The sequence below is a fragment of the Cucurbita moschata genome, unplaced genomic scaffold (assembly GCF_002738365.1).
Source record: "Cucurbita moschata cultivar Rifu unplaced genomic scaffold, Cmos_1.0 Cmo_Scf00014, whole genome shotgun sequence".
Classification (NCBI taxonomy): Eukaryota; Viridiplantae; Streptophyta; class Magnoliopsida; order Cucurbitales; family Cucurbitaceae; genus Cucurbita; species Cucurbita moschata.
Window position 1 is genome coordinate 4,617,471 of NW_019268530.1, and position 27,716 is coordinate 4,645,186.

The 27,716-nt window shown below is 35.3% G+C and overlaps 3 protein-coding genes across 3 annotated transcripts; 1 reads left to right on the forward strand and 2 right to left on the reverse strand.

Moving 5' to 3' along the window:
* Positions 1 to 3: 3 nt before the first annotated feature.
* On the reverse strand, positions 4 to 11,409 carry LOC111452531 (threonylcarbamoyladenosine tRNA methylthiotransferase). Its single transcript, XM_023093301.1, has 11 exons — positions 11,150 to 11,409; positions 11,005 to 11,043; positions 9,699 to 9,790; positions 9,014 to 9,263; positions 8,755 to 8,874; positions 8,567 to 8,642; positions 4,746 to 4,954; positions 4,525 to 4,633; positions 3,797 to 3,889; positions 2,735 to 2,895; positions 4 to 744 (listed from the first exon to the last, which is right to left on the reverse strand). The coding sequence occupies exons 1-11, from the start codon at positions 11,342 to 11,344 to the stop codon at positions 181 to 183; spliced, it is 1,908 nt and encodes a 635-aa protein (XP_022949069.1). The 5' UTR covers positions 11,345 to 11,409; the 3' UTR covers positions 4 to 180.
* A 2,867-nt stretch (positions 11,410 to 14,276) lies between these two features.
* LOC111452810 (1-acyl-sn-glycerol-3-phosphate acyltransferase 2-like) lies at positions 14,277 to 20,644 on the reverse strand. The gene is made up of 11 exons (XM_023093710.1): positions 19,927 to 20,644; positions 19,248 to 19,370; positions 18,982 to 19,021; positions 18,823 to 18,896; positions 18,552 to 18,611; positions 18,267 to 18,344; positions 17,980 to 18,138; positions 16,316 to 16,441; positions 15,176 to 15,268; positions 15,009 to 15,095; positions 14,277 to 14,742 (listed from the first exon to the last, which is right to left on the reverse strand). The coding sequence occupies exons 1-11, from the start codon at positions 20,005 to 20,007 to the stop codon at positions 14,497 to 14,499; spliced, it is 1,167 nt and encodes a 388-aa protein (XP_022949478.1). The 5' UTR covers positions 20,008 to 20,644; the 3' UTR covers positions 14,277 to 14,496.
* Positions 20,645 to 23,474: 2,830 nt separating this feature from the next.
* Positions 23,475 to 26,379, forward strand: LOC111452605. The gene is made up of 4 exons (XM_023093407.1): positions 23,475 to 24,311; positions 24,396 to 24,911; positions 26,166 to 26,299; positions 26,353 to 26,379. Exons 1-3 carry the CDS (start codon positions 23,475 to 23,477, stop codon positions 26,292 to 26,294), a joined length of 1,482 nt encoding a protein of 493 aa, XP_022949175.1. The 3' UTR covers positions 26,295 to 26,299; positions 26,353 to 26,379.
* The last annotated feature ends 1,337 nt before the right edge of the window (positions 26,380 to 27,716 follow it).

Below are 27,716 nucleotides of genomic sequence, written 5' to 3' on the forward strand. Positions count from 1 at the left end.
AAATTGAAACAAAATCGCTGAGATCTCAAATTACAACTGAAATTGTGACCGTCAAAACACGATCTCCATAGATGAAAGTTGAAAAAGGAACATGAAGATACGATGGATTATAGCTCTCATTACAAACTTTCTTAAATATGGTTCAATACAAATTAGCATTGTATAATATCATTAATATCATCAACTGGAGGAGAGTGTCGTGGATCCAAGATGAAACAGCAGACCAACAATTGTGAAGATACTGATTAGTATTCCTCCAACAAGAATCCTATCGACGACGCCCCACTCATCCATGCTTCCTCCAGCCGATGCCTGCTTTCTCTCGGACACTACCGGACTTTCCCTTTCCTCCCTTTTGGGCGCATGGCTCTTCCGTTTCCGCAATAGCCATTCAACCAGATTCTTCCGTTTGGGCTCTTCAGGCAATGGGATATTTCTTGAAGAATCATCTTTCTCATCCAGAGCAACTGGTCCTTTGCAGCAGCTTTCTGGTCCACAAGCGCAAGCTTCGGGTTCCACGGAACATGCACATGTTTCATGAGCATCAGAGCAGGGAGGAACTTTGGCTTGAATCGGCATGTCTTCGAGAGCAGTTGTTTTATGATGTTTGGTGACGATGGTTTCAATCACTTCCCCGAAAACAGACCATCTTCCAACGGATGTTATCTTCACCAAAGCAGAAGTTCCCAGCATAGTTTCATGGCCAATTACTAGCACCTGTATGTACCCCTTGGTATGGCCAACCTGGGGGAGCAATATAAATTGAGCTTATCGAAAAAGAAACAACAGTTCTTTGAAACATTAGATGATCAAAAGTATATAAAAACAGCAGTTTTATGAGATGGCTCATGCACTAAAATGCATATGGGAATTGAAATTGATTAAGAACCAGTTAACAATTAACTACAGGATGGTATTCCAATTCAAAGGAATGAAACAAAGCTAACAACAAAAGAAACTCCAATGGAAGGATTCCCACGGGAAGGCAAACCAAGCAACCTCCCAAACTTCCTTCAAAATCTCTCCGCTCGCTAAAAATTATGTTGTCCCTATCTAGCCTACCACAAGTTTCCTCCCAAGATCTCTCCAAACCTAGATCCATAACTAATAACATTTTCTTCAATCAATTGTCCGAGAGAATTTGGCCCTTTTCTAAAAGTTTTGTTAAATTTCAAAGGTGAAATTTTGCAGAACTTGCCAAATTAACGACTGATTTCTGATTTCTCTCCCATGGAATATTGATGTTTTTCACTACTTTCTTACGTGTGAAAATCTCAGGCTTGAGTGAATGTGAATCAACTAAGTCAGTACAACTGCAACTGATTCTCCACACATTTCCTACCATTTGGACTCGCTGAACTTTCATTCCCTACCATTTGAAACTCTTGCTCGTCATCTTTCTTGGCCATGCTACTTCTCCGTTCTCTATACAAAAAATGATGCAACCTCGCAACCAAAAAATAGAACCCAAGGATAACCTTTTTTCTTTTTTAATTACTATTCCGAAGTCTTTACAAGAGACTATCCTCTGGATGCCAACTGACAAGCTAAGTAAAACCCAGTTACAAACAAAGCAATCAATTAACAAACTAATTCAACTACCAAAACCCTTTACCTAAACCCAACTAACAACTAACAATTAACAAACTCAGCCAAAAATTACAAGATTATCCCTAGTCGGCTAATCTACTACATCACAAACTTAACATAACCAAAGACTTCAGCCCATACTTCAGCTCACGATCTAAGCTTACCTTCTAAAGGTTTACTATTTATTCCTATCCAAGTTCACCACAAGATAGTGTTAACTTGTGGTCTTAACTGCAAGAGTGTAGGCCGTACAGAGAACAGGCATTCCACAGCCCAGGCCTTGGGTTAGGAATGGTCTAAGCTAATGTAAATAGTATATTTTATATACGTATATGAAAGAATGAATAAAATTTAACTCCCCTCATGAACAAGCCAATTACATATTGTCTAAAGAAGCAACGTCAAATAAGACATGTTTGAAGAAAATCCTTTTTTTGAAGAATGTTTAAAATTAACTAAGATTAATAGAGCATACTTATATTTTAAATATTGGGTTGATTGTTTTGAGATGGAATGATGGAGGGTTTCTCTATGGTCAAGATATTTGCTAGACTCTTTTAATTAATTCAATGAAATATTTTGTTTCTTGTTAAAAAGAAAAAATAACTTAGTTATTAAATGCTAGGTAGAAATGCAAAAGTCCTTATGTCTTGAAATCCTAATTTTGGTCAGGGTATCTACTTCTATTTCACTTAAAGGCCAACAGATGGTACAGCTGGGTTTTTCCTCGTGTAGAACATGGTGAATTAAAATGTTTATTGATTGATAACTCCGCCAGTAGATATTTTCTATCTTTCTTTTTACTCTTTCCAATAAACATTTTCTATAATTTTTTAAGCATGCAGCCTGAGTCTAAAATTTTATATGGATTCTCAAAATGTCAACAGTGAATTTTACCAGTTTTTTTTTTTATCCTATTTTCTCCCTTTTCTTGTTTGTGTTACTGTAAACACAATTTCATTTACACTAGCTAAAAGGTCAATTAAACAGCCTTAATGTCTCAAATTTGGGCCTAAAACTGATCCAAACAATTTTTCTCACCATTGTCCTAACTATTTTGTGTAGAAGCAGCCACCTGAAACAACTGTAGGCAAATACATGGAAGAATTAGAAACAAATACACTAGACAGCATCGCTTTCTTACCAAGTGAATTCCATCAGCTGCAATTTCTGTAATCCAAATTCTTTCCACTCTGCCCTCCATTCCATTATATGGAGTAAAAGCTTCAAAAACTGAAGTCAACTCGCGGCTTCGTTTCTTGACAATAGCACTTGGAACTTTCTTCATCCTAGCAGCAGGTGTCCCTGAAGGACAAGAGAGAAGAATACTGTTTTTTTCATTTTAAATAGTTGACGGCTGGAAATATTAGTTTTAAGTAATCACATTCTATTTACTTGGAATCAAAGAAGTTCCAAAACCTAGTCTAGCCAGATAAATCCAAGACAATCAATTTAATGAAAGAAATTGCTACAGCCAGGGTTCTTCTAAGGTAACATGGGCAAACTGTTTGATTGCTGGATTTTGCACATGCATGAATAATTCATCTTAGTCATTCAATCATTTGTTGAGGCTAGTATCACACTGTTTCATCTGAATAAGTATAAAATAGGTTGTTTGTATGATAGAGGGATCAATAAGTAGCAGTTGCTCTTTAAAATTAGACAAAGAAATGTTGAGTTTCTACCATCCTAACAAAAAAAAACCTTCCAAACAAAACGAAATGTGATTCTTCGTTCAATGTCTCTTTGGCTTTATTCTTTTGGTTTGAATCCCTTTATGTTTAGTTAGGTTTTTTTTTTCAGAATTTTTTTCTAGGTTGTTTTTTGATGCCCTTTTGCTTTCTTCTATTTTTCTCAGTCATGTTAAGAAAAAAAAAATTAGACAAATTAATAAATTAAAAAACCTTGGTCCTAATAAGTTGCAAGCAACAACAAGAAAACTAAATGAGAAGGGATATAAAAGTGTTTGGATTAACAAATATATATATATATTGCTTCCTAGGTAATCTTATTGCCACATCCTGGGAAATAAACATTTTAAGCATGTGATGTGTCTCCTGAATAATACACAAGGAATAGCACAAGGTTCATCCTAATTTGAGATAAGAGGATTATTAAGCTAGTCATTATCATTCAAGTCTAACTGTTACCTTCTTTAGTTAAAGTCTATGAAAAGAAATAAGGAGGCTTGAACATGATGCCATACCTGGTCGAGGATAGAACTGTGAGATATGAACTTGGGGTAATTTGTACTCTTTAATAAGGTTGATAGTTTCACAAAAATCTTCATCCGTTTCCCCTGAAAAGCCACAGAATTAACAAAAGTTTGGCAATCATTCACATGTAATAAAATTTTAAGATATTATGCTCCGCAAAATGCGAATTAATGTTGTATACAACATTGGAGGAGATAAACATTCAAGATGATACAAAGCAAAAAATGGGGGATAAAGGCCCTGACAAACCTAACAGAAATAATCTTCACACTGCCGCATAGCGACCAAAACAAACCACTCATACTTGAACTTTAGTATTTTTCAGTTGTTTTCTTGATAAAAAAAAAAAAAATTGAACAAGGAAACGAGACAGTAAAAATAACAAGAGGAACTATTACAAAAAGAGGGGGAGATGAGGTATCCCACAAGGCCAAAGGGTTACATTTTCATAATAATCAATATAGTTGACCATTATGAAAATCAATATTTTAAAATGTCTGTAAGTAATAGATCAAATCTTGCATCTTTGAGGAGAACAATAATTTTATAGATTACACTGTTTCAGCAGTTGGTGTTTTGCAACAAGGAAATCAATGAAGGTGAAAGTTTCATTTCCCATCCAAAACAGTATGCAAAGAATAAAAACCCATGCAAACCAATAGAGAGACAACAATAGAAGTATAGGGATCAATCAATCGCCTCAAACCCACTTACTAACCAGGAAATCCACATATTATATCAGTTGCGACCTGCATCCCAGGAACAAGCTCAGTTAAGGTATCTACTACAGTCCTGAACTCACTGACTGTATATTCTCGATTCATTGCCTGAGAGAAAATGTAATGATTAGGACTACAAGTAATTTCCTTCCTCAAAACTGTACTGGCCTCAAGTCACTAAAAACAAATCTAAGAAAATTTGGGTATAGACAATACTTACACTTAAGATTGTGTCACTCCCAGATTGAACTGGCACATGCAAAAAGGAGTATACACATGGATGACACAAAACATTAGCTATCTCTTTCAAATGCTCAAGAATGAAAGGAGGATTTGTCATCCCAATCCGAAGCATTGTGCTTGCATCAGGAGGAAGCTCGGCAACAATTGCATTTAACAAAATTGGAAGATTGACCCCAATGTCACGGCCTGAAATTTCATCATATGATATTAGGAAGGACAAAAAAAAAAAAAAACACAGGAAAGAACTTGTAACGTGGATACGACACGACATGAACAGGCGACACATCAATTTCCAAAAAAGTAGGACACAACAGATTGGGGAAACATTTGTTTTATTTTTTAAAATGTGTATAATTTGACATGTTATGAATATTTAATACTTCTAATGTAACGTTCTACATTTAAACATCAAAAGAACATCCATAAAATTCATTAAAAAGATAATGATAAGATAACAATCAACAAAAAACATCAACTATATCCAATATTCAACAAGTCTTACACAAAAAACTTCAACATCAACAATATTCAATGTTCAACAAGTCTTACACAGAAAACTACAAGATAGAATCAAACAAAACAAGTCTTCTACATACTACATATTTTCCCCATCCTTGTCCTCTTCACCAATGGTCACTAGTGATCAACGACAACCGACAACTGTCATTCATTGTTGTCGTTGATGAGCAGTTGTGAAGAATTTTTTTTCTTGTCGTGGATGCAAGATTTGAGGTTGGAAGATGATGGTAAGAAACCCTAATACTTTGAGGTTTATATGCAGAGTGGGCTTTCTTTTAAATGATCTTAAAAGACTTGAAACTTGAAAAAAAATTGGCATTACATGTCTTAACCGTGTCTTTGTGTGTCCCTAGCTGTGTCCGAGCATGTCCTTGCCATGCCAAAAAATGAAAAATAATATAAAAAACAATAATAGCATGCCTTATTTCAAGGTTCAAATTTCATATTATTAGAAAAACATGTGTCGACAACGTGTCGAAGTGCGATATAAGTCTGACATCAATACTTGGCCCTTTTACAAGTAATGATACTTTATAGCCAAGGACAAATATTTTATGATCTTAGAGATCCTTGGATAATATGTATGCCTTATTTCAAGGTTCAAATTTCATATTATTAGAAAAAATGTATCCAATATTGAAAATTATCATAGTATTCATGATACAAAACCAATCATTGGTTCTCTTCAACCTATAGATCACTATGTCGTGTTTTTTCTAATCTTACAAACGACCACCCAAACAAATATACAAGATCTAGACTTAGAGATATATTGAAGATTATACATGACTTCGATTGTATCTCAATGGAAAGCTTTTGTTTTGATCATTAGACCAACCTATTGTTGAAATATTAAAATACAAATAAAAGCACTGAAAAGCAAGGGAAAGAAGAATAACAAAATAATTATTCTTCAGAGAACAATTGTTTTTTGTCTCGACATATTTGGAGGGGTTTAGTTCGTATCTTGGTTTTATTTGTTCATCTATTGACCTAGCTAATCATGCTCAGAGAAGTCTTGGTAATGGTCTCTCAACCTCTCTTTGGCCTGATTCCTGGTTGAGTTGTAGTGTTACTGCTTGGTTTTTCCTTGACTTTTTAGTTTGACAACTCATCCACATTGCGATTGTTGAACCCTCAATTCACTCTGCCTAATTACATTATATGATGCATGAACCTCCATATGTCATACCATATATTATGTTAACATGTTCACTCTATGCCTACGAGAAATTGATAAACCATATATGTTAACCATGAAAGATAGGATATATTGCATGTCTCATAAGAATGCTATGTTATGAAAAGAATGGAGGTACAACTTACATGATAAGTATATGTCATGATTTGATACTATGGAACCTCATGCATTTTGTATGTCACGTGCATCAAGATGCTTCCCCGTTATGATTTGTATGAGTGCGTACATTACGATATTTATGTACCCCATGATATTATGCAAGCTATTTTTCCTTTGTGGCTCCGACAGAGTGAGCATGTGCTAGTCAAAGGCCAAACCCAAGAGGTATGTATACAAGCCCGCTTGGAGGGTCCATGTGCGCGTGGTGGGCCGTGTGGAGAAATACTACACATCCACTTTCGTCCAAACTGAAAAGTAGAGTTCAAGACCATGATGTTTTTATGAAAAAATAGGTCCCAACATGATCACATGTGATTATATTTCACGACCTCAACAATAAGGCTACTTCCTGAGTATTCCTATAAATACTCATGTCATGTGCTACTTCTTTCTCCGGTAAAGGTAAGGCACCTTTGTACGGATGATAGCGTAGTTGTGGAGGCTATGGGAATGAAGTTAGGGTAGTCGCATTTACATTTAACGTTGTAGCCTTCAGATTAGATCAGGGTGTTTCCATTCATTTGAATTTCTTGCTATTTTGATTTCTGTTATTATTGTTAACATCACTTTTACCTTCATTTTAAATGAATTTTGCAAACGTTTAAGTCCATGGAAACGTTTACTTGTGATTGTTCTAATGAATTTTTGCACATATTAGGCATATCACATCTCTATTTTATTAAGAAAAATAGGGCCATTAAAAATCTTGTACAAACTATCATGAAAGTTTCTTCTAGTGACAATCATAGCAAAATCCCAATAATAAGACCAACCTAAACCCTCAATCCCCTTCAACAAGACTACCATTTAATGACAGTGGAGCGGGGGAAGAATTTTTGGTAGGTAAAAGGGTTTAAGAGTAGGTTCATTAGTAGTCTTTGGTAGGTAAAAGGGTTTAAGAGCAGGTTCATTAGTAGTCTTGTTGAAGAATGGAGGATTTTAGGTTGGTAAACCACCTTTAATGGTAGGGCAGGGTAGTTAGCTATGAGATTATAAAAAACATCCCAGCCTTTTCATTCTGCATCAATAGGTACAAAGAGTTTGTTTAACCCTCCTTGGTATGTAGAAGGACAACCTCGACAAGAGTATCTTTCTTGTTTGCAATTTTTTCAACTCAGATAACCCATTGGGTAAACCACTCTTCTCTAAAGAACTTCCCATTTAAAGGAGCACACGTATGTGTGATAGTAACAACCATTTCAAAGGTTCCTAATGTAAAGGTATGAAGAAAGCCTTTCTTGCGTAAATTCTGAGACCTTTACTCTATTCCTTTAATATCTATTGTCTAACTCTAAGAGTACTTCTTCCTTTTGATAGTAACAATTTTCTTCTGGTGGGTCTATTGCCATGGTCAGGGACGGGTGGTGTGAGTTTGGCCATGGTTTTTGATGGGGGTCAGGTGGTGGATTGGGGGAGAGAGGGAGAGAATCAGCATTGAAAGAAGCTTACGAAATCATCATCGATTCAAGTATAGCAACCTAAGAATAAAGAAAGAGACGTCTCCCGAAAGAGAGAGGAGGAAAGAAACATAATTGGTCCACCAACCCCACAAGGAGGTGAGTGAGGGAGGGAGAGAGCACACTTTAATTTTCATAAAAAGAACCATAATTGGTCCCCTCGAGCCCAAGAGAGAATATTCCTCAACAATAAAAGCAAGCAATTAATTCCTCAAAAAAATTTAAACTATTTTTTATAATGCATATCCATTAAAAAATGATAATTGGAAAAAATGAGATGTCCATAGTGATGAAGAATATAAGTTTCATTCAAAATTTTGATGGTTTTGGGCCATAAATCTTAATTGATATTAACATTTTTTGAAAATCCTACTCTATATATTTCTATGGATTCAATGTTCTCTTCTGATAAAATAACTCAATCAACACTATATATATTTCTATGGAAGTAGAGTAAAGTACCATATGCCCCAGTATCTTCACTGCTCAACCATATTTCCCGGACTCCTTCATTGATGACAGTTCTTACACGATTTACCTGCAAATACAGTTTTAATAGATGTTTCTTCAGATCGAACAGCATTAAGTTTCTAACTGAAAAAAAGGGACATATGTTTAACAAAAACCATACATTAGTTTAAAGTTCTTACAAGGCTATCTACTGTGTAACTTCCCAAGTGACCACGAGCATGTTTTGTCTTGCAATAAGTGCAAGCACCTAAACAGCCAACATTGATTGGTAGTATTTCGATGAACTTGTTCTTTCTCACCTGTTCAAAATTAAAAATCAAAATAAACTTCTTTAATAGTTAGCGAAAGGGTAAGACAAAGATAATGTATGTTAAAGAAGCTTCTTAAATCAAACTCAAATAGAAGACTCAAAAGGCTAGAACAGGAAACAATTCGCACTTTTGGGAGGTCAAGCGCTGGCAGTGTCTTGCGATTCAATAGCCTTACTTCATGACCCTTCAGTGTCTCTTCCACAACTTCTACCACACGGTCAATCTGCTGGACTCCTACTATACTGACCCCTTCTAGCTCCTTTAAATCTCGACTACCTTGTGGTACACACCCAGCTACCACAAGAGGCTTTTTTGCATTTTTGCATTTTGTTATTAGAGTGTCCATAGCAGACTGACTAGGGGATTTAACTGTGCAACTGAAAAAATAGTTATCCGGCTATTAGTTCAGAATTCCAAATATTGTCTCTTTTATAAGTGGAGAAAGGGAAAAAAATTCATGACTGTCTATGCAAAAATATATATCTGTGTCAAAGCACATATATGCACAGCTATCTACATCAAAGAACAATAATGAAGAGAAGACACTAGGTAGGTTAGAGGAAGTTAAAGGTTAATGTCCTTACGAAGATGTAATAACCGACCTGGGAAAGAGAACAGTTTACTGAATAAATGATGCAGAGACAAATGGTACACTTAAGGCCAAGAAGGCACATTAGAGGCACAAAAAACCATTAGAAAGTATTCACAGGCAACTTATGTTTTCTGGCAACTAAGAAAGAAATTTTCACTGAACATTTCTATAAAATTAAGACAAAATAAGAAACGGTAACATTTGAAGGAACAGATCATACGTATTTATGAGCCACAAGTCTGCCTCTTCAGGATTCTCGCTTAACAAATAACCAAATGCTGAAAGCTGACCAGCCATATATTCGCTGTCACTCTGTTGTTGAAAAAAAAAAACAATGATGAAAATTGTATCCATTTTTTATTTTAGCAATGGTGACACAGAACGCACCATTGAGAGAAGAAAAGTAGTAAATAAATAGACAATTAAAATGGAAAACTAAAAACATCTCAATTTAAACATATATCTTGTAAAAAGGAACAGCAAAATACTTGGAGAGAGAACATCATGATGAAGCCTTTAATCTTGGAGATTCAAAAACTATCAGCCCAAGAAGGTTGTTTATTATTGAAAATTATTTCATTCCTCCCAACCACGACATAAGATAACCACATTTATCCATAGTACATTCAGGTTTGGTAAGTTTCTTCTCCAATCCAAAATACTAACCTCAAACTTTCATTAAATTATTTAAAATTAATCACCAATGATACAAGAGAAGACCTCATCAGTATTTTTCCTCCCTCATGACAGATGCATTCTACATAAAAGTGATAACATGAACATAAATCATCTATTAAATATTTGTGCTTTTGCAACAAGAATTTCTTGGGTTCGTCCAAAACAGGAGAAACTTGTGATACCTATCTCACATCAAGCTTTTTTCCATTGCAGACCATAAAGAACGAAAAGAAAGATAACTCATGAAGAATGCACTTGGACACTGCTGTTTCTTTTACACTTCTAGTGCTGTCAAATAGCTTTCTATGATGAACATCTAGGCAGTGTGTGGAGATTCTCACTCGAGCAAAAAATTAATATAATTTGACGATTCCAACTTTATTCCATTGAGCTTGTAGTATTGCTTATATTTCTCCTCTAAATAGGACTAGTCCTCTTGAAAAATAGGATCATTGATAGCTTTTTCCGATCTTTATTAGGAAAAGAAAATATAATAATAGATTTAATATATGATGTGTCTGTGTCACGCATTTTATCTACTCGCAAAAAGTTCTAGTTTTACACTTATAACATTGCACTGAAAACTTTTACTCTAAAATCAATTTACAACAACTGGAAGCCTTAGATAAAACGCATAAAAGATGAAACAATGATGGAATGCACAGTGGAAATAGTAAAGTCCAGTTTCATGTCACAACAAATTGCAAGGATAAAAACTAATAACCAATCATCCTCTATTTGGATTAGTATACAATAAACAAACTCTAAGGGGATTAAAGACTCAGCCATTCATTTAAGCCAATGAAACAATAGAAAGCAATTTAATACGCGAGGTGTGAAGGACTAACCTGGTTGTGAGAACATCCAAAGGTTTTAACATAAATTGTCTGCCAAAATACATCGACGCATAAAGTTATCAGTATCCGCAAGAGAAATGCGAACATCAAACAAAAAAACACTCAAGGCGATAGAAGAAGATATGAAGAGAGAGACCTGAGTGCCTGGAATCTTAGGTGCAAGTAGATTTTGGGTTGGAAAAAGCCCGCTGCTGGAATCATCAGCATCAGGATTAGATTTCAGCTTATTCTTCTTCTTCGGCTTTACGCCGACGGCGGATATTGGAAGTCGGTAACCAGGGGGAGCTCCGCCGCCGCCGCCGCCGATGAGCAAGTCTTCTATGTCTTCCATGGCTTACAGTTTCCTCCGCTGAAGAGACGAGAAGGGCAGCCGCGGTGCTTCGCTGCTTCTGCTGCTCCTCCTTCTTCTACTACGGATTGGGCTCAATAGTTAGTTCTCAAACTTACCAGCCCAAGTCCATTTCCTTTTAATATTAGAGAGAATTAATTTACAATTTTTCAAAATTTTAATTAATTGTTTTTTTTTTAATTAATAATTGGAACTTGGAAGTAGCAAATTGTAATCAAATAATACACGCTAAACATACCAAGTTTACATTAATTAATTGTAATCAGTAATATATTTACCAATTATAAGTTCAATAATTAACAGATATATATAATTTATTGAACTTATAATGGTAACCTTAATTAAACTGATTATGTATCATTATTTATTATATTTTTGTAAAGTTTTATACAAATTAGGCTAGATTTTTAATTACTAATGCAAATATTTAATAAGATAAAATACACTTTTCGCATATCAAATAAATAAATAAATAATACACTTTTTCGGGACGTTTGTAAGCGATTGTGTGGCACTCATTCTCACTACTGAGTAAGTCAGCCTATTCGAATTCGAGTTGTCGTTGATTGAACGTATACCAAGCCTCTAGCCCTGCTTTGAGAATAAATTTTTAGAAAACAGGGCAAAGAGATTTTCGAACTAGCGTTTGAAAGTAACGTTAGGCTAGTAAGCAAAAAAAGTAACACAACGGCTTAGATAATATATAACTCTGAGAATGAAGAATTGACAATTAGTCGCATCCCCTATAGTATATTTTGAGGCATTTCAAATCTAGCAAGAGTAAATGATTTGTCGAAATCTCATGCTCCAAAATTACAAGCTACTACAACAAGAAAGCAATAAAGAAATAGAGTATATATACAAGGGGTTTGGTATGAGATGGGAAAGCGATCATGGGCAACACACCTTGGACAAACATGATCGTGATATCCTTCCCCACCGAGTAGGTTGATGTCCCTATCAACCGTCTACTTTCTTCAACTCAGCGATTTGATGTGTTGCCGAATTCAAGCCATCCATGCATATCCAACTAATTTCTACATCTCGGAGCCCTTTCAACTTGACCAATAATTCTTGAACGTTTCGCCATGGGTTACCAATGTAACGTGTTTGCTCGGCTAAGATCTCTTCTATTTCTTTCCCACTTGTATCCTTTATCGTGATCAGAGGTCGTTTGAATTCATTGCGCCTATAGACATCATCGTCTAGGTGATATAGTTTCAAATTACTGACATGGATAATAAGGTGAATTTTCATCCATGCAAGAAATTGAAGTCAGTATGAAGTCTACCCCACTTTTTTTATGATGTCGACGCGTCCTTCATACTTCTGCACTAGTCTTTGATCCTTATTACCTTCGAGTAGAAATTGTTATGGTCTCAGCTTGATTAGAATTTGGTCATCTCCTTGAAACTCCATTGGCCCGTGTTTCATTCAAGTCTATCCATTTCTTCATTTGTTGTGGACCTTTTTCTAAATCAGTGTGCGTCACTTTAGAAGTTTGCTTTCACTTTAGGGTAAAGTTATAGGCTTGTGGACTCTTCCCATCCAGTTGATCAATGATATGGAGCACGAGTGGTTATTTTCCACATACTATCTCGAAGGTTGTCTTTCCTCAATGAGCTTTGTTGACAATTGAAGCTAAATTGAGCAAATCGTGCATTTAAACCCAATTATTATGTTGTGCATCGATAAAGTGATGCAAGAACTCTTCAAGCATGTTGTTTATGTTGTGCATCGATAAAGTGATGCAAGAACTCTTCAAGCATGTTGTTGAACTTTTATCTTGTTGAATTGGAATGATCCTCCTGTAGGGACATGGTTTTCTACTGCTCTCATGGTGAGGTTCAGGCGCTCAGGTCGACCATTGATATTGGTTTGGGTAGTCCAAGGGAATTGACGGTGACTCCATTTGCAAGTAAATAATGCAACTTTTGATAATATTGGATATTGAACACAACTCTTTTGTGAGAAACACTCACACTCTGTGTTAAGACAAATCAAGAAGAGATTGTTAAAAAGATATTCGGTAGAAACTATTGAAAGGGTGGAGGAGGATTTATAGTAGAGGCTAGACAATGTTACCAAATTTATTTCAAAAATATCTAGATCTGTGTTATTAAAATATCTAAATATCTCTCCTAAAATACATAGAGCTCCAGTCATATACTTTCTTGAGCTGCTTTAGCCATTGCTCTATACTCTGCTTCTATAGCTAGCAACTGTGAGATCTCACATCGGTTGAAAAGGGGACAAAACATTCTTTATGAAGGTATGACAACATCTCCCTATATATGTGTTTTAAAACCATGAGGCTAACGACGATACGTAATAGGTCAAAGCGGACAATATCTGCTAACAATGTACTTTAGTTGTTTTACAAATGGTATCTAAGCCAGACACCAAGCAGTGTGCTATCAAGTACACTGGACCCCCCACGAGAGTGGATTGTGAGATCTCACATAGGTGAGAGAGGGGAATGAAGTATTCCTTATAAGAGTGTGGAAACTTTTACTTAGTAGACGCGTTTCAAAATCGTGAGGTTGACAGCGATATGTAATGGACTAAAACGGATAATATTTGCTAGCGGTGGGCTTGAGTTGTAAATGTTGGCTGTTTTGTTACACCAAGAAATTGTTCCTGAACCAAACTTCGAATTTTGCATGTACTGACTGACTCATGACTCCAACGACATGTACCTACTAGTTGTTGTATCATTTCATCATTCTAACTCCTTGCGTTCATATGCACAAAACAAAATTGCTTCTCAACTCCATCGATTTAATCTATGTAAGAGCTTCCAACAAAGGACACCATTCATCGTTGATGGCAACAGAAGGTTCTGTAAATTCAACTGGTTTTGGTCTCTCATTGAAAAAAAAAAACACAACTTAGAAAAATAAATAGATACAACTCTCAAAACAAGACAATTATTTTAAAAACAAAAGAATCGAACACCAATCTGGTGATTTGCCAGTCAAATACACGATGCTGTGGAGGCAAATGTTTAGTTTCATAAGGAAAAAGACTTGACATAGAATACAGTAGCTAAAACACAACCTAAACTGCATGTAAACAAGTAACCGTGTGTAAAAAATACAAGGTTTTTGACAAAAGTACAATATATCTAGAGTCTAGTTCTGTTTAGACTGCCCTCTGGTGTCGAGTGGTTCGCCACTGCTCTTAGGCTTGGCCGAGACGACTTTTGCAGGGGTTGACCGCTCCGATTGGGAGAAACGTATGAGGATCTGCATGAGAACTGTAACAATGGCGAGGCAGGATGCTGAGAAAGTAAGACCTTTCCATGAGGATAAGAAGGAAGAGCCTTGAAGAAGCTTGAGGGAACCCAAGATGAGTAAACATGTCCATGAAATTACTACCTGTTCACAGTAAACAGAAAAAAAAAAAAAAAATTACAGCTCTTGATTAAGTTACACCTCAAAACCTAATCATGAAAAGCACTCAAAACCCACTCACAAAATCAAGCAAAAAGTTACTAAATTTCGCAATAAAATTCCTCAATCCAACACAAAATAGTTTTCTAGAAGTGTAGACTTAAAAAACAAGTGCTATAAACATTTCTCTAGTTCAAATATTATGTAAATTTAACTCTTTATTTTGTGGGTGGAGGCAGGGAGGAGCTTACCAGGAGAGACTTGATTGGCCGACCAAGGTCCTGTAATTCTTGATCACTAAAGGTGTCTTCTGCTACATGCTTATCCATCAGCGCATCCTGGAAGGCAAGAAACAAGAGGGTAAGACAATTGATCCATGGCATTTCACCTAGAACAGGAATGACTGGATAATATAAACCTTTGCCACAAACATATCTCTACACCATTGTGCAATGGCATCGTCTGTCTCAGGCAATTCCTTCATTGAATGTCGCTTTATGTGCACATGTACCTATAATAGCAGATGGAGATAGATAAGGGAATTATCTAAAGATAGAACCAACGACCAAGCATTGAATGTCTCAGGCAATTCCTTCATTGAATGTCGCTTTAGTGATCAATCTCTATGATTTTTTTGTAACTATCAATTAGGTTTATTCTTTGGCTTTTTTTTTTTTTTTTTTTTGGCTAGTTTGGCTCAAATTTGTTTTTTCAACCTGACAGTATGATCGATATTGTCTACTTTGAGCATAAGCTCTCATGGCTTTGCTTTTGGTTTCTCCAAAAGACCTCGTACCAATGGAAATGTATTCCTTACTTGTAAACCCATGATCAACCCCTTAATTAGCCGATGTGGGACTCCTCTCCCAACAATCCTCAACAATTCTCAACAATCCTCCCCTCGGACAAAGTACACCTTTTGTTAGACACTTGAATCACTTTTGACTACACACCTTCGAGGCTCACAACTTCTTTGTTCGATATTTGAGAATTCTATTGACAAGGCTAAGTTAAGGGCATGACTTTGATACCATGTTAGGAACCATGACCCTCCACAATAGTATGATATTATCCACTTTGAGCATAAGCTCTCGTAGCTTTGCTTTTGGTTTTTTCAAAATGTCTCATACCAATGGAGATAGGGTTCCTTACTTAAACTCATGATCTTTCCCTTAATTAGCTAACGTGGGACTACTCTCCCAACAATCCTCAACACCTCCTCAACATGCATATTCTTTAATTGCGATTCTCAACAAAAGTTCGATTTCCCATGTGTGTACACGTGTATTAAAATAATCAATAAGTTCACATTTTAACTTTACGATGATTTGTGAGTGGAGTTTTTCTTTAATTTAATTGTTGAAGGATACAGATTTAATTACCCATACCAATCAAGATTATTGAATCTCATATTCACTACTAAAGTAGAACAGAAAATTAGTCCCAATACACCAAGCTCTACTAAAGCAACGAAGAACTCTGCTTTAACCCTCCAAATAGATTTAGCCATTAAAAGGAAAAACATTAGGGAAAAAAACACTTATCCAAAGCAACTTACCACAGAAGGCTGCCCCTTGAAGAGTCTTAGCATTGTCGGTGGAGGTGAGCTTTTGGGAATAGCTACTGTTACATCATAAATTGCTGGAACAAATGAGCGCATATGACCTACAGCTGACACAAAACCCTGAAAGCAGCAGAATAACAAGTTATGATAATTCATAGGCAACAAAAAATATAGATCAATACATGCTAGGTGAATAAATATCGAATGTTTTCTAACTACAACACACAAAAATGTGCAATCAAATAAAACTTGCACCAACTGTGCATTGATTAGGATCGAAGTAATGAGAACCGAATAGCACCAAATAGACAAAACTCTAATCTCCCAGACAAACAAAAACACCCTTTAAGGATAAGATAGTTACGTCTATCATTTCCCTACCAAATAAAGGACAATAGAACCCAAGAAAAAGAAATGATGTGCTGCCAAAAGGAGGGAGAATAGAAGCCAGTCAATTATCCTCATAGAAGAAAGGTGATATAATCGAGAAAACATAGAGCATATGGGTCAATTCCCAACCATTTGTCTTCCATAAAAATAAGTGTCTCCCTGTTACAACCCAAGCCCTCCACTAGCAGATATTGTCCTTTTGGGCTTTCTTTATGGGCTTACCCTCAAGTTTTAAAACACGTCCTGCCCTCAAGTTTTAAAACACGTCTGTTAGGAAAAGGTTTCCACACCCTTATAAAGAATTCTTAGTTCCCCTCTCCAACCAATGTGGTGTCTCACAATCGACCCCCCTTCAGGACACAACGTCCTTTCTGGCACATTGTTTGGTGTCCACCCGCCTTTAGGGCTCAGTGTCCTCACTGGCACACTGCTCGATGTCTGCCTCTGATACCATTTGTAACAACTCAAGTCCACCGCTAATAGATATTGTCCTCTTTAGGGTTTTCCTTCCGAACTTCCTCTTTAGGTTTTAAAACGTGTCTGCTAGGGAGAGGTTTCCACACCCTTATAAAGAATTCTTAGTTCCCCTCTCTAACCGATGTGGGATCTCACACTGCCTATCACCCACCATACATTGAATAAACTGACAGAAAAAAGGGAAACCCACAGAAAAAACTTTCCAAGAATTTCTGTGTGCGTCTTTCAAAACCACGCTCAAGGTCCACTCATAGGAATGGGAAGGTACTTGCTTATCATGACCTTATGCTGTTGAAGGAGAAGGAGAAATGTCACAGCCATTTAGCTAACAAGATTCTCATGTTGATCCTTCCTTCTAATCAAAGTCTACTTGTATGACATGTCATAAGGTGTCTCCTTCCCACTTTTTTAGCATATTCCATCCCCTTATATAAAAGAAATCTCCTTCCCACTTTTTGAGCATATTCCATCCCCTTATATAAAAGAAATTTTCAAGCCCAACCTAAAAGCCTTGGAAAAAAAAAAAAAAAAAAAAAAAAAAAAAAAAAAAAAAAAAAAAAGTAGAAGTTAAATCATGCAATTCATAGCATGAACCAAACAGAACGAAACACAGAAGGAGAAGAGGAAAATTACAGAAAAGAACAGAGTGGATTTTTTGTATCTTCTGTTTATTACTGTATGTCCTTTGCAGAGGTCTAGGAGTTCAAAGAAGGGGCAATAAACAATTAAAAAATCACCTAAACATGATCAGAATGAAAAAATCACGAAAAAGTTGTTTCCAATGAACTGACCTTTGTACGTGGAATCAAAACATTCCTAGGAACAGGTAATCCATTTGCATTGGCATACTCTTTAGCTGCCAAAAGTTTTGCCTCAGTAAATCGAGTCCCTTCTACAAAAAGTGCCAACCAAAAAGGCAAAGGGAAGTCCTTCAACCGTAAAAGACCTGACTGTAGACGCAATAACATGAGACTCAAATGAAACCAACATGTGACGTACAGATAGAATCACATGGTAAAATTGAAAAGACTAACGAACAGTGAAAAAATCTATATTAAGTACAGCATGAATGTCTTACCTTCAAAGTAATTTCATCCTTGGCCCAGCTTCTTTCAAGAAAAAGATACTCGGAAAACCACATTGACCAACCTATAACCTACCAGAATAGAACTCTAAATGGTAAGTTCTTCCCTGACAACTTGGATGACTTTCGTCAGCTCATAGAGTTGAAGTTAAGTACTAGGAGAAATTTAGCATTAGTAACATGTCTACAACTAATCCATTAAAAAATAACTTTAAAATTTGTAATGAAAATAACAACAAGCTCATGAATGCTAAAAATACTTCCAAAAAATGAACATACTGGCAGCAATTTTGATGACTTCTTCATTACAGCTAACGTGCTGCCAAGACATCCAGATCTCTACCACATGAAATTCAAAATTATTAATAAGGAGAAAGTATAAGACAAACAACAAAATGGCATTAAACACACTGATTTTATGCTCTGATAGAAACACATAACATGCGATATATTTAGATACCAGCAAATGTAAAAATATGCACCCATAAATATGAGTGATACATATTGAAGTTGAATTATCCTTGATTAAGAAAGAAAAGGAAATAGGCACCTGAGCCAGAATCCATCCAACAAGCCAATCAATATCACTTCTGTGATTAGAGACAACCAGTGCATGTTCTTTACCTGGAAAAGTTCATAACTAAGTTGTGATTTGAGCCATTTTGCAGATATTTCAAAAGATAAATAAATTGGTAGTCAATACTCTTACCCATCAGTTTAAGGGTCTCACAATCTGTGTACACTTTAATCTGCATTCAAAATAGTTCAACAAATTGAGCTTTCAATAATCCAATCCAAGAACCAAAAACACAAGTACTAGGTAATTTAATAACGATTCAGTGAAATTTACAAGAAAATTGATCATTTTGTGGCATCAAAATATAGTAAGCCATGAAAAGATAAGATAAAGTAATTAATCATTAAAAAATCAAAAGGGAGAGAAAAACAAGCAGCAACAATATCACTATGATGCACCTTAACACCTGCCCACCAATCAACTATCCAAACAAGCTCCAACCACAACAACTCTGCCACCAATCTATTAATCCTTCTGTACCCATTCTTTGTTATCGGCCTTATAAGGATAAAGCATATTGCCTGAAAACAAGGGAACAAAAATTTGAGAGCCGATCACATCGTTCAGTGTGTATATATAAGAATAACCAGCAAAAGCTTTCAAAGAAGATGGAGTGAAAAAACAGACACTAGCATAGCACAACAGTACAACCACAACGACAGCTTAGATGATAAACCATGATGGTTTAACTCACAGGCGACTCAATGGTAACAAGCAACGCATATTATTAACCCAAAACACCTCGTGAGTTAAAAACATTTTTTCAAAAAAAACGAATGATGAAAACAGGAAGGAAGGAAAACAAAATCTTAGCTAAATTTACAAGTTACCCTTGTGCCACCAGAAAATTAATCCAAATAAGAGAGCAATAAACATGCATTTGGACGAGAAACATACCAATAAATTGGCTGAAGGCCTGAAGCAACTAAACCTAACTACTAAAATCTCCTCAACTCACTTTAACCACACACCAAAATACAAAAAAGAACATAACCCAACAGTAAACGAACTGAATCTTGATGAACAAAATCAAAAAATAAAGTAAGAACACACATGGATCAAACTAGTGCAAAATACCTGAATGAGATTGACGACGAGGCCAGAGACAAAGAAGAGGACGCCCAATGGCAAGATCACCAAGGCCGCTGGAATCACCATAGCACAAGCAGGTAGCTTCCACGGCGAATTCAGACACTTGCAGAATTGAGAGGAAAAGAAGAAGGCAGAGAAATTGGAAGGGTAATCTATACTATATATAAATGGTACAATTTATAATGCATTTTTAGTTTGTTGAAATGGAATTAATATGGTGATAAAACGTCGTGTGCTTGGAAGTGAAAAGGCCCACTTGACGATCAACCAGGCTCATAGAAGACAAATTGTAACCCCCATTGCTGAGACCATAATGAAGAATAAGCAATTTAGATGCAAGAGCCTTTTTACGTCATTCATTTCCTAATTCGTAGGCCCCTTCTCTTCGAAGGTTCATGTTCATGCGAAAAGGGGAGACCTGAGTGAAAGACGAATTGAGCTGTGGAATTAGAAGAGAATCCGATCACTGTTTCCCAATCAGACAGCCAGACACAAACCACAATCCCAATTTTCCAGGAGGGTGTTCCTTTTTCATTGCAATTCCGCTATTCTTAGAAAACAATACAAAGCCGCTAGGATAGAGGCTGCGGCGCCACGAACGTAACAAAAACCACGGTGGCGGCAGCCGTAAACGGGAGAGAGCCGGCGGCGACACCGACCTGCAACAGAGGAGGAGAGGGCGTGTAGAAGAAGTGGCGTGGATAATTAGGGTTATCCACTTCTTTTTATTCATTTTTATTTTATCTTACCAGTGGGTAAATTTTGCACCATTTATCTTAATTTTTTTAAATTGCAATAAATTGAATTTCACGTTTCCAAAGAGAAAAAAAATTATATTTGTTGAACACATTGATTATTTTTGTTTTAATTAATTATCAGCTAATTATTCAAATTGTAATTCTAGTCACCCCCATTTTATTATTTTTATTTAAATTATAATTTCTGATGTAATCTAACCATATCTTCCCTGTATAATTGTGTTATATTAATACTGACGTTCTATATAGTATAGTTGTGTTCTATTATAAGAAATATATGAATTTTGTAAGTTCGTCGAATCACCCGTGTCACGTTTTCACTTTGAAATCTTCAAAGATTGTAATAACGGTTTCTTGAGGGATAACCTCATTATTTATCTTTATGATGACAATTTAGCTAATCACGAGCAACGACTTGTCACTCTTTAAGATTTACTCCCTCCCTAACTCAATAGCTTGGTGCAAGTTCAACGATGAGTGGAGCAAATAATCTCATGCTTCTTTAGTAAATGTGAGAGATAACGCTGACTTTATCATATACACAGAGTAGAACACTAATCTTGTAACAGCCCAAGTTCACCCCACTATTAGCAAATGTTGTTTTACGTGGACTTTTCCTTCCTCTTTGAGCTTTCTCTTCAAGGGCTTTCTCGGAAAATTTTAAAATGTGTATGTTATGGAGAAGTTTTCACACTCTTATAAAAAATGTTTCGTTCCCCTCTCCAACCAATGTGAGATCTAACAAACTTCCTCATGTTATATTTGTACTCAAACTAGTCATTTCCTGATGATATCAGTACAATTTACTAACTTTCACATATACTCCTAAACATTTTACTATTAGGGACGTTAATTGAAAATTTTTAAAATTTTGAAAGCTCTTTCTTGCCGTCTTCGCTAGAAGTGCAAGTTATACCCATGTGAGTCGACTAGGTCAAATTCAAAAACATTCATTTTCAAAGTGTTGTTCCTATCAAATTAGATATTATTATCTTCATTCTTTTCCAACTATAAGATTAGGACATGAACATTCACTTTATTAGTAAACTTTATCATAATATATTTAATTTTTTAATATAAGATTTGCATGTTGAATTTTATACTGGTAGACCTTGTTATTAGAATATGGTTTTAGTACAAGATGAGTTATTGTTAATTTTTTTATATTATTATTATTATCAATATGTAATTTAGATTTAATAAAATTATAATTATATAATCTTAACTATTTAACATAAAATTTTATTAATATTTATTTAATTATATTTTAACTAAATCTAATAATTTAATTAATTTTCCATACACAAACCAATATAATTATTTAATATATATTCTTTTATTATGCGAGAGAGTTAAACTATTGGCATAAGATATTGGGCTGTTTTGATACGTTTATTATCTAATTAAATTTTGAAATATAATAATAGTTATATATTTATTTGACCTCTCTAAAAGATTATTATTTCATTCATCACTAAATGAAATATATATATATATATATATAATTTTAGAGTTATTTTGATATTAATTGGAACATTTATTTTTAAGCAGGATTGAATTTATATATAATGTATATAATAATTGTATAATTTTTATCTTGGTTACAAAGATTTTTTTATGGCTATAGATTTAATTTTAATATAATTAAAAAATATTTAAAAAAAATCAAATAATGGGATTTTGAAACCCATCCTTTGTTTCTTTTACTTTTTTATTTTTTAATTTTATTGTTCTTTTTTATTTTGTGTTATTCTTACATTTATTTTTATTGGTTTCTTTCATTTTTAATTCATTTTCAATTTTTTTTTTATTAAATGTGATTTTTTTTTAATTTATTAGTTTCCTTTTTGTTGTTTCTTTTTTATTGATAAAAAAATTTATTTTTAAATGATTTGTAGAAGGGTTGGAAAAGGGGAAATAAATAAATTATATTTAATTTTTAAAATATGATATTTACAATTAATTTTTTCAATTTGATTATCGTATACTTATTACAATTTTATTAAAATCATTTATTTGAAAATAACTATTAACGGTTAAATAAACTCAAAATTCTAAAATTTAAAGCCTATTATTTATAATATACATAATAATAAACAAAAATAAAATCAAATAAAATTTATATACATTTAATATTGTTTCCTCCCTTACATACCACATTTGATTACTGTAAGTGTACTAAATATTTATAATTAAAAATTTATATATAAATTTATTAAACTCATTTATTTAAAGGTAACCATTAAAATTTATTATAAAATAAACTAAAAACCTTATTCATTTAAGGTAAAAATCATACCACTTCCTCAAAAAATCTAACCTCCAATCCAGAGCAATGATTTCTTTCTTTAAAAGCAAAATAATTTAACGTGTTAAGTGAAATTAGTCAACTTATCCCGAACAACAATCCCAATATAAACTAAGTTCCTTTTCGGGTATGAGAATTTATGCTTAAAATGAACAACATCATATCACTGTAGATAGTCGTGTTCTTCTAATAAATTCATCGTAAACAACAATATCAATATAAACTACCAATATAAACTACCTTCCATCCAATCTATTAGGTGCTCAGTGAAATTAGTAAATTCATCGTGAACAACAATGCCAATATAAACTAAGTTTTTTTTGGGCTACGAAAGTATATACTTAAAGTGAATAATAGCATACTATCGTGGAGAGTCGCGTTATTCTAATAAACTCATCATGAACAATGATGTGGATGCCAATATAAACTAAGTTCCATCTTCCCTTCAAACCATTCCCCGTTTCGCCATGGACATGGCTTCTCCATTTTCAGCTTCCTTCCTCCTCCTCTTCCTCCTAATTCAACCATTTGTTCTAAGTTTCATCCATTGTTCATACATATCTGCCATCGGGGATCCCGGAATGAAGAACCCAAATGTCCGAGTGGCATTGGAGGCATGGAATTCCTGTAACGAAGTTGGTGCCGAAGCTCCCACCATGGGCAGCCCCAGATTGGCCGATTGCGCTGATTTGCAGCCCTCATCAGCTCCCACCATGGTTGCCCACAAAGTAAACGAATCAATTAACAAACTCAAAGCCGGTGAAAAATTCCCATCGGAGCGATTCAAGCCATACACAGACCCAAATTTATACGCCGCGGAGAAGGAGCGCTATCTGGGTTCATTATGCGAGGTCGATGGCTCTTCAAATCCATGGAATTTCTGGATGATTATGCTGAAAAATGGGAATTTGGACAAGAATTCTACGCTTTGTCCTGAGAATGGTAAGAAGGTTAGTAAAATTAAAACAGAGTTGAAGTTCCCCTGTTTCGGTGAAGGGTGTATGAACCCACCTCTTGTTTGCCATAACTATTCGAGATTGGTGTCTTTGGAGGACGGGATGGTGTCTTTAAGTGGTGGGTTCTATGGAACTTATGAAGTTGATGCTGATTTGAGTAATGGTATAGGGAAAAATTCTTACTTTTCGGTGTCTTGGCGGAAGAATGTTACAACAGGGAGTTGGGTGTTCTTGAATCGATTGACGACGTCTTCTAAGTATCCTTGGCTTATGTTGTACCTTCGATCTGATGCAACCAAGGGCTTCAATGGTGGGTATCACTATGATGGTCGTGGCATTATGAGCAAGGTTCTTCTTCATCCCCTTCTCTTTTCACTTGTTTTTCAAATTGAGTTCAGATATTGAAGTGAAATTTTGAATTGTTATTATCAGTTGCCTGAGTCCCCAAATTTCAAGGTGAGGTTGACACTTGATATCAAAAGTGGTGGTGGAAAGGGCAGCCAATTCTATCTGCTAGACATAGGAAGCTGTTGGAAGAACAATGGAGATCCTTGCAATGGCGACACTACTACCGATGTAACTCGATACAGTGAAATGATTATCAACCCCAAGACCGGTGGTACGTGCAAGCCGAGCAATCTCATGGCTTGTCCGCCCTATCATGTTAGTTCTTCGGGAGAGAAGATATACAGGAATGAGACCTCGAGGTTTCCATACTCAGCTTATCATCTGTATTGCGGTCCTGGAAATGCTATGCATTTGGAGAAACCATGTGAACTTTGTGATCCATATAGCAACCCGCAGTCTCAAGAGTTGGTACAGATTCTTCCACATCCTGAATGGGCTGTTCATGGCTATCCTCAGAAGCAAGGTGAAGGATGGGTTGGAGATCCTAGAACTTGGGAGCTCGACGTTGGAGCTTTGTCCAATCGCCTGTACTTCTACCAGGTAAATCTTCTTTCTTCAAGAACGGAGTAGGATAGGGAGATTATAAGTGTAACGTCTAAGTCCACCGTTAGCAGATATTGTCATCTCTTAGTTTTTTTAAACACATCTACTAGACAGAAGTTTACACACCTTATAAAGAATGCTTTGTTCTTTTTCTCAGTCAATGTGAGATCTTTTTCTCCATCAGGGCCAACGTCATCGCTGACACTCATTCCCTTCTTCAATTGACGTGGGATCTCACAATTCACCTTCTTCGAGCCTCAGCATTCTTGCTGACACTCGTTCCCTTCTCCAATCAATGCGAGACCCCCAATCCACCTCCTTCAGGGTTCACGCTAGCACACTGCCTCGTGACCACCCCATTACAGGGTTCAACCTCCTCACTGGCACATCGCTCGATGTCTGGCTCTAATATCATTTGTAACGGCCCAAGCTCACCACCCGCAGATATTGTCCTCTTTGGGCTTTTCCCTCAAGGTTTTTAAAATGTCTCCTCGAGACAAATTTTCACACCCTTATAAAAAAATGTTTTGCTCTCCTCTTCAACCGATATTGTGAGACCCCACATCGATTGAGGAGAAGAATGAAACACCCTTATAAGGGTATGGAAACCTCTCCCTAGCATACGCATTTTAAAACCTTAAAGGTAAGCCCGAAAGGGAAAGCCCAAAGAAGAGAATAACCATTGGTGGTGGGCTTAGGTCGTTACAAGTGGTATCATGGCCAGACACCGAACGATGTGCCAGCGAGGAGGCTATTCCTCAAAGGGGTAGACACGAGGCGGTGTGCCAGTAAGGACGGGGTAGATTTGGTGGGGTCCCACATCGATTGGAGAAAGGAACGAGTGTTGGCGAGGACGCCAAGCCTTGAAGGGGGGTGGATTGTGAGATCTCACATTGGTTGGGAGTAAAACGAAACACCCTTTATAAGGGTGTAGAATCCTCCCCCTAACAAACGCATTTTAAAAACCACGAGAGTAAGCACAAAAGAGAAAGCCCAAAAAAAGACAATATCTGCTAGGGTGGACTTGGGCCGTTACAGACGTGGAATCTCAGAGTAAGAAGGTTAAAAGAGTAGACCTACATAATAATGTAATAGGATGCAGTAGACAAGTAGCAAAAAGAGGTGGAAAGCCAAATAATATGAACATAAAAGTGGTATGGTCCATAAAACAGATTTGGCAAGTTGGTTTAAAAAGAGGAAGTCTTTGGTTTCCTTAATTGATAAGAAAGTGAGTGTTTGTTGGCGATGTAGGATCCGGGAACGAAGGCAGCTAGGCGGATATGGAGTTCTATCAATGTTGGCACAGAAGTATACTTCAGCGAAGGGGAGACAGCAGAGTGGAGCGTAAGTGACTTTGATGTTTTGGTGCCTAAAGATTAGAGATGGTGCCTTAAGATTAGAGATGGTGCCTTAAGATTAGAGATGGTGCCTTAAGATGGAGGCTAGTCTCTCATTTTAAGTTAAATTTCCCATTTAATCTTAATATTACCATCAATGGTTATTAAAATTAAAATATTAAATAATATTTAATTATCGTTTAACTCATCAGGTATGAGAGCGATATAAAATTTTCTTTCAACTAAATTGATTATTTTATTATTAGAGTGTAACGATATAAAATTAATTAGTTAAAATATTTAATTATGATTAATTAATTATAAATGTTATCAACCCTAAAATACAAAATTAATTAATTAATTAAACCCTTTAATTAAAATATAAAATAAATTAATTAAACTACTTTCGATCAATAATTACACTCAACTATCAACGTTTAGGTCAAATCTGTTTTGTAAACTCTATCGAGGCCAACTTTGTTATACCCATGTAATTACATATTACCTTTAAGTATCACTCATCCTCTAATGAATAATTTATTTATAATCCAACAATTAACGGAGTCCTTCTTGAGCCAATGAGAGGGTGGACCCCATTATTAAAGTCTCGAAATCAACACAGGAAACTACTTATCTCTACTTACTCTTGTATTAGAACGAGTGAATGATTCCATTTTGTGGCATTATGTTTTCAACTTTCTTCGGTCAAGTCTCTAAAATGGTAGTTATTTTGAATCAACTAGAAGAGTCATTCTCATTCATAAAAATCAAATAACAAGCCTTTATAGATAATATTTCATAGATCACTTTGGATTAAGATCGAATCACATCTAATCATCTTATGAAATATTTATCTTCTCAATCAAATGAATTAATAAAGAGAAATCAAATATTTTGTAGACCAATCTTATTAAATTCATTGTATAAGATATCTGCACTCATATGTCTCCACATAACCGATTTGAATCAAGCCATTTGTAATAATACAATGAAACATCCCTAAGTTTAAACATATTTTGTACAATCTTGTCATCCACCATGAAGTCTTTATGATATGATCAAGTGTAACAACCCAAATAAATAAATAAATAAATAAACAAATAAAAATTAATTATTCCCTCATTTCTTTCCACTAATCGTAGTCACTTTCCCAGCCATCTCTCTTTAACACACTTTACAATTCCTGCCAAATGAAACAAAAATGAAAAAGGTCATAATAAAACAAAAATACCTCACATCAAATGTATAGGAGATGAGTTCATAGAGATGATCAAGATTTACATGGGACAGAGATTTGAGATTTCTCTATATCTCAGATACTTCAGAATAAACAGCAAAAACAAAATAGAATCGATTAAATTGACCGAAAGTAATTGCTAATCTAATTGAAAAGGTAACAAATAACAATAGAAAGAAATGATTAAACAGATTTAACGTATCAGAATTTCTTCTCATGCAAAAACAA

What these genes read in the sequence shown, in the direction of transcription:
- LOC111452605 (XM_023093407.1), top strand. Translation starts at nt 23,475, where the DNA reads ATGGACATGGCTTCTCCATTTTCAGCTTCCTTCCTCCTCCTCTTCCTC. An exon ending in GTCGTGGCATTATGAGCAAG is followed by an intron (nt 24,312 to 24,395) that starts GTTCTTCTTCAT and finishes TGTTATTATCAG; the next exon opens with TTGCCTGAGTCCCCAAATTT. An exon ending in ATCGCCTGTACTTCTACCAG is followed by an intron (nt 24,912 to 26,165) that starts GTAAATCTTCTT and finishes TTGGCGATGTAG; the next exon opens with GATCCGGGAACGAAGGCAGC.
- LOC111452531 (XM_023093301.1), bottom strand. Translation starts at nt 11,344, where the DNA reads ATGGAAGACATAGAAGACTTGCTCATCGGCGGCGGCGGCGGCGGAGCT. An exon ending in TTGGATGTTCTCACAACCAG is followed by an intron (nt 9,791 to 11,004) that starts GTTAGTCCTTCA and finishes TTTCAACAACAG; the next exon opens with AGTGACAGCGAATATATGGC. An exon ending in TATAATATGTGGATTTCCTG is followed by an intron (nt 3,890 to 4,524) that starts GTTAGTAAGTGG and finishes GTGGCTTTTCAG; the next exon opens with GGGAAACGGATGAAGATTTT.
- LOC111452810 (XM_023093710.1), bottom strand. Translation starts at nt 20,007, where the DNA reads ATGGTGATTCCAGCGGCCTTGGTGATCTTGCCATTGGGCGTCCTCTTC. An exon ending in TCGTCGTCAATCTCATTCAG is followed by an intron (nt 19,371 to 19,926) that starts GTATTTTGCACT and finishes CCTTGTTTTCAG; the next exon opens with GCAATATGCTTTATCCTTAT. An exon ending in TGAGACCCTTAAACTGATGG is followed by an intron (nt 18,897 to 18,981) that starts GTAAGAGTATTG and finishes GAACTTTTCCAG; the next exon opens with GTAAAGAACATGCACTGGTT.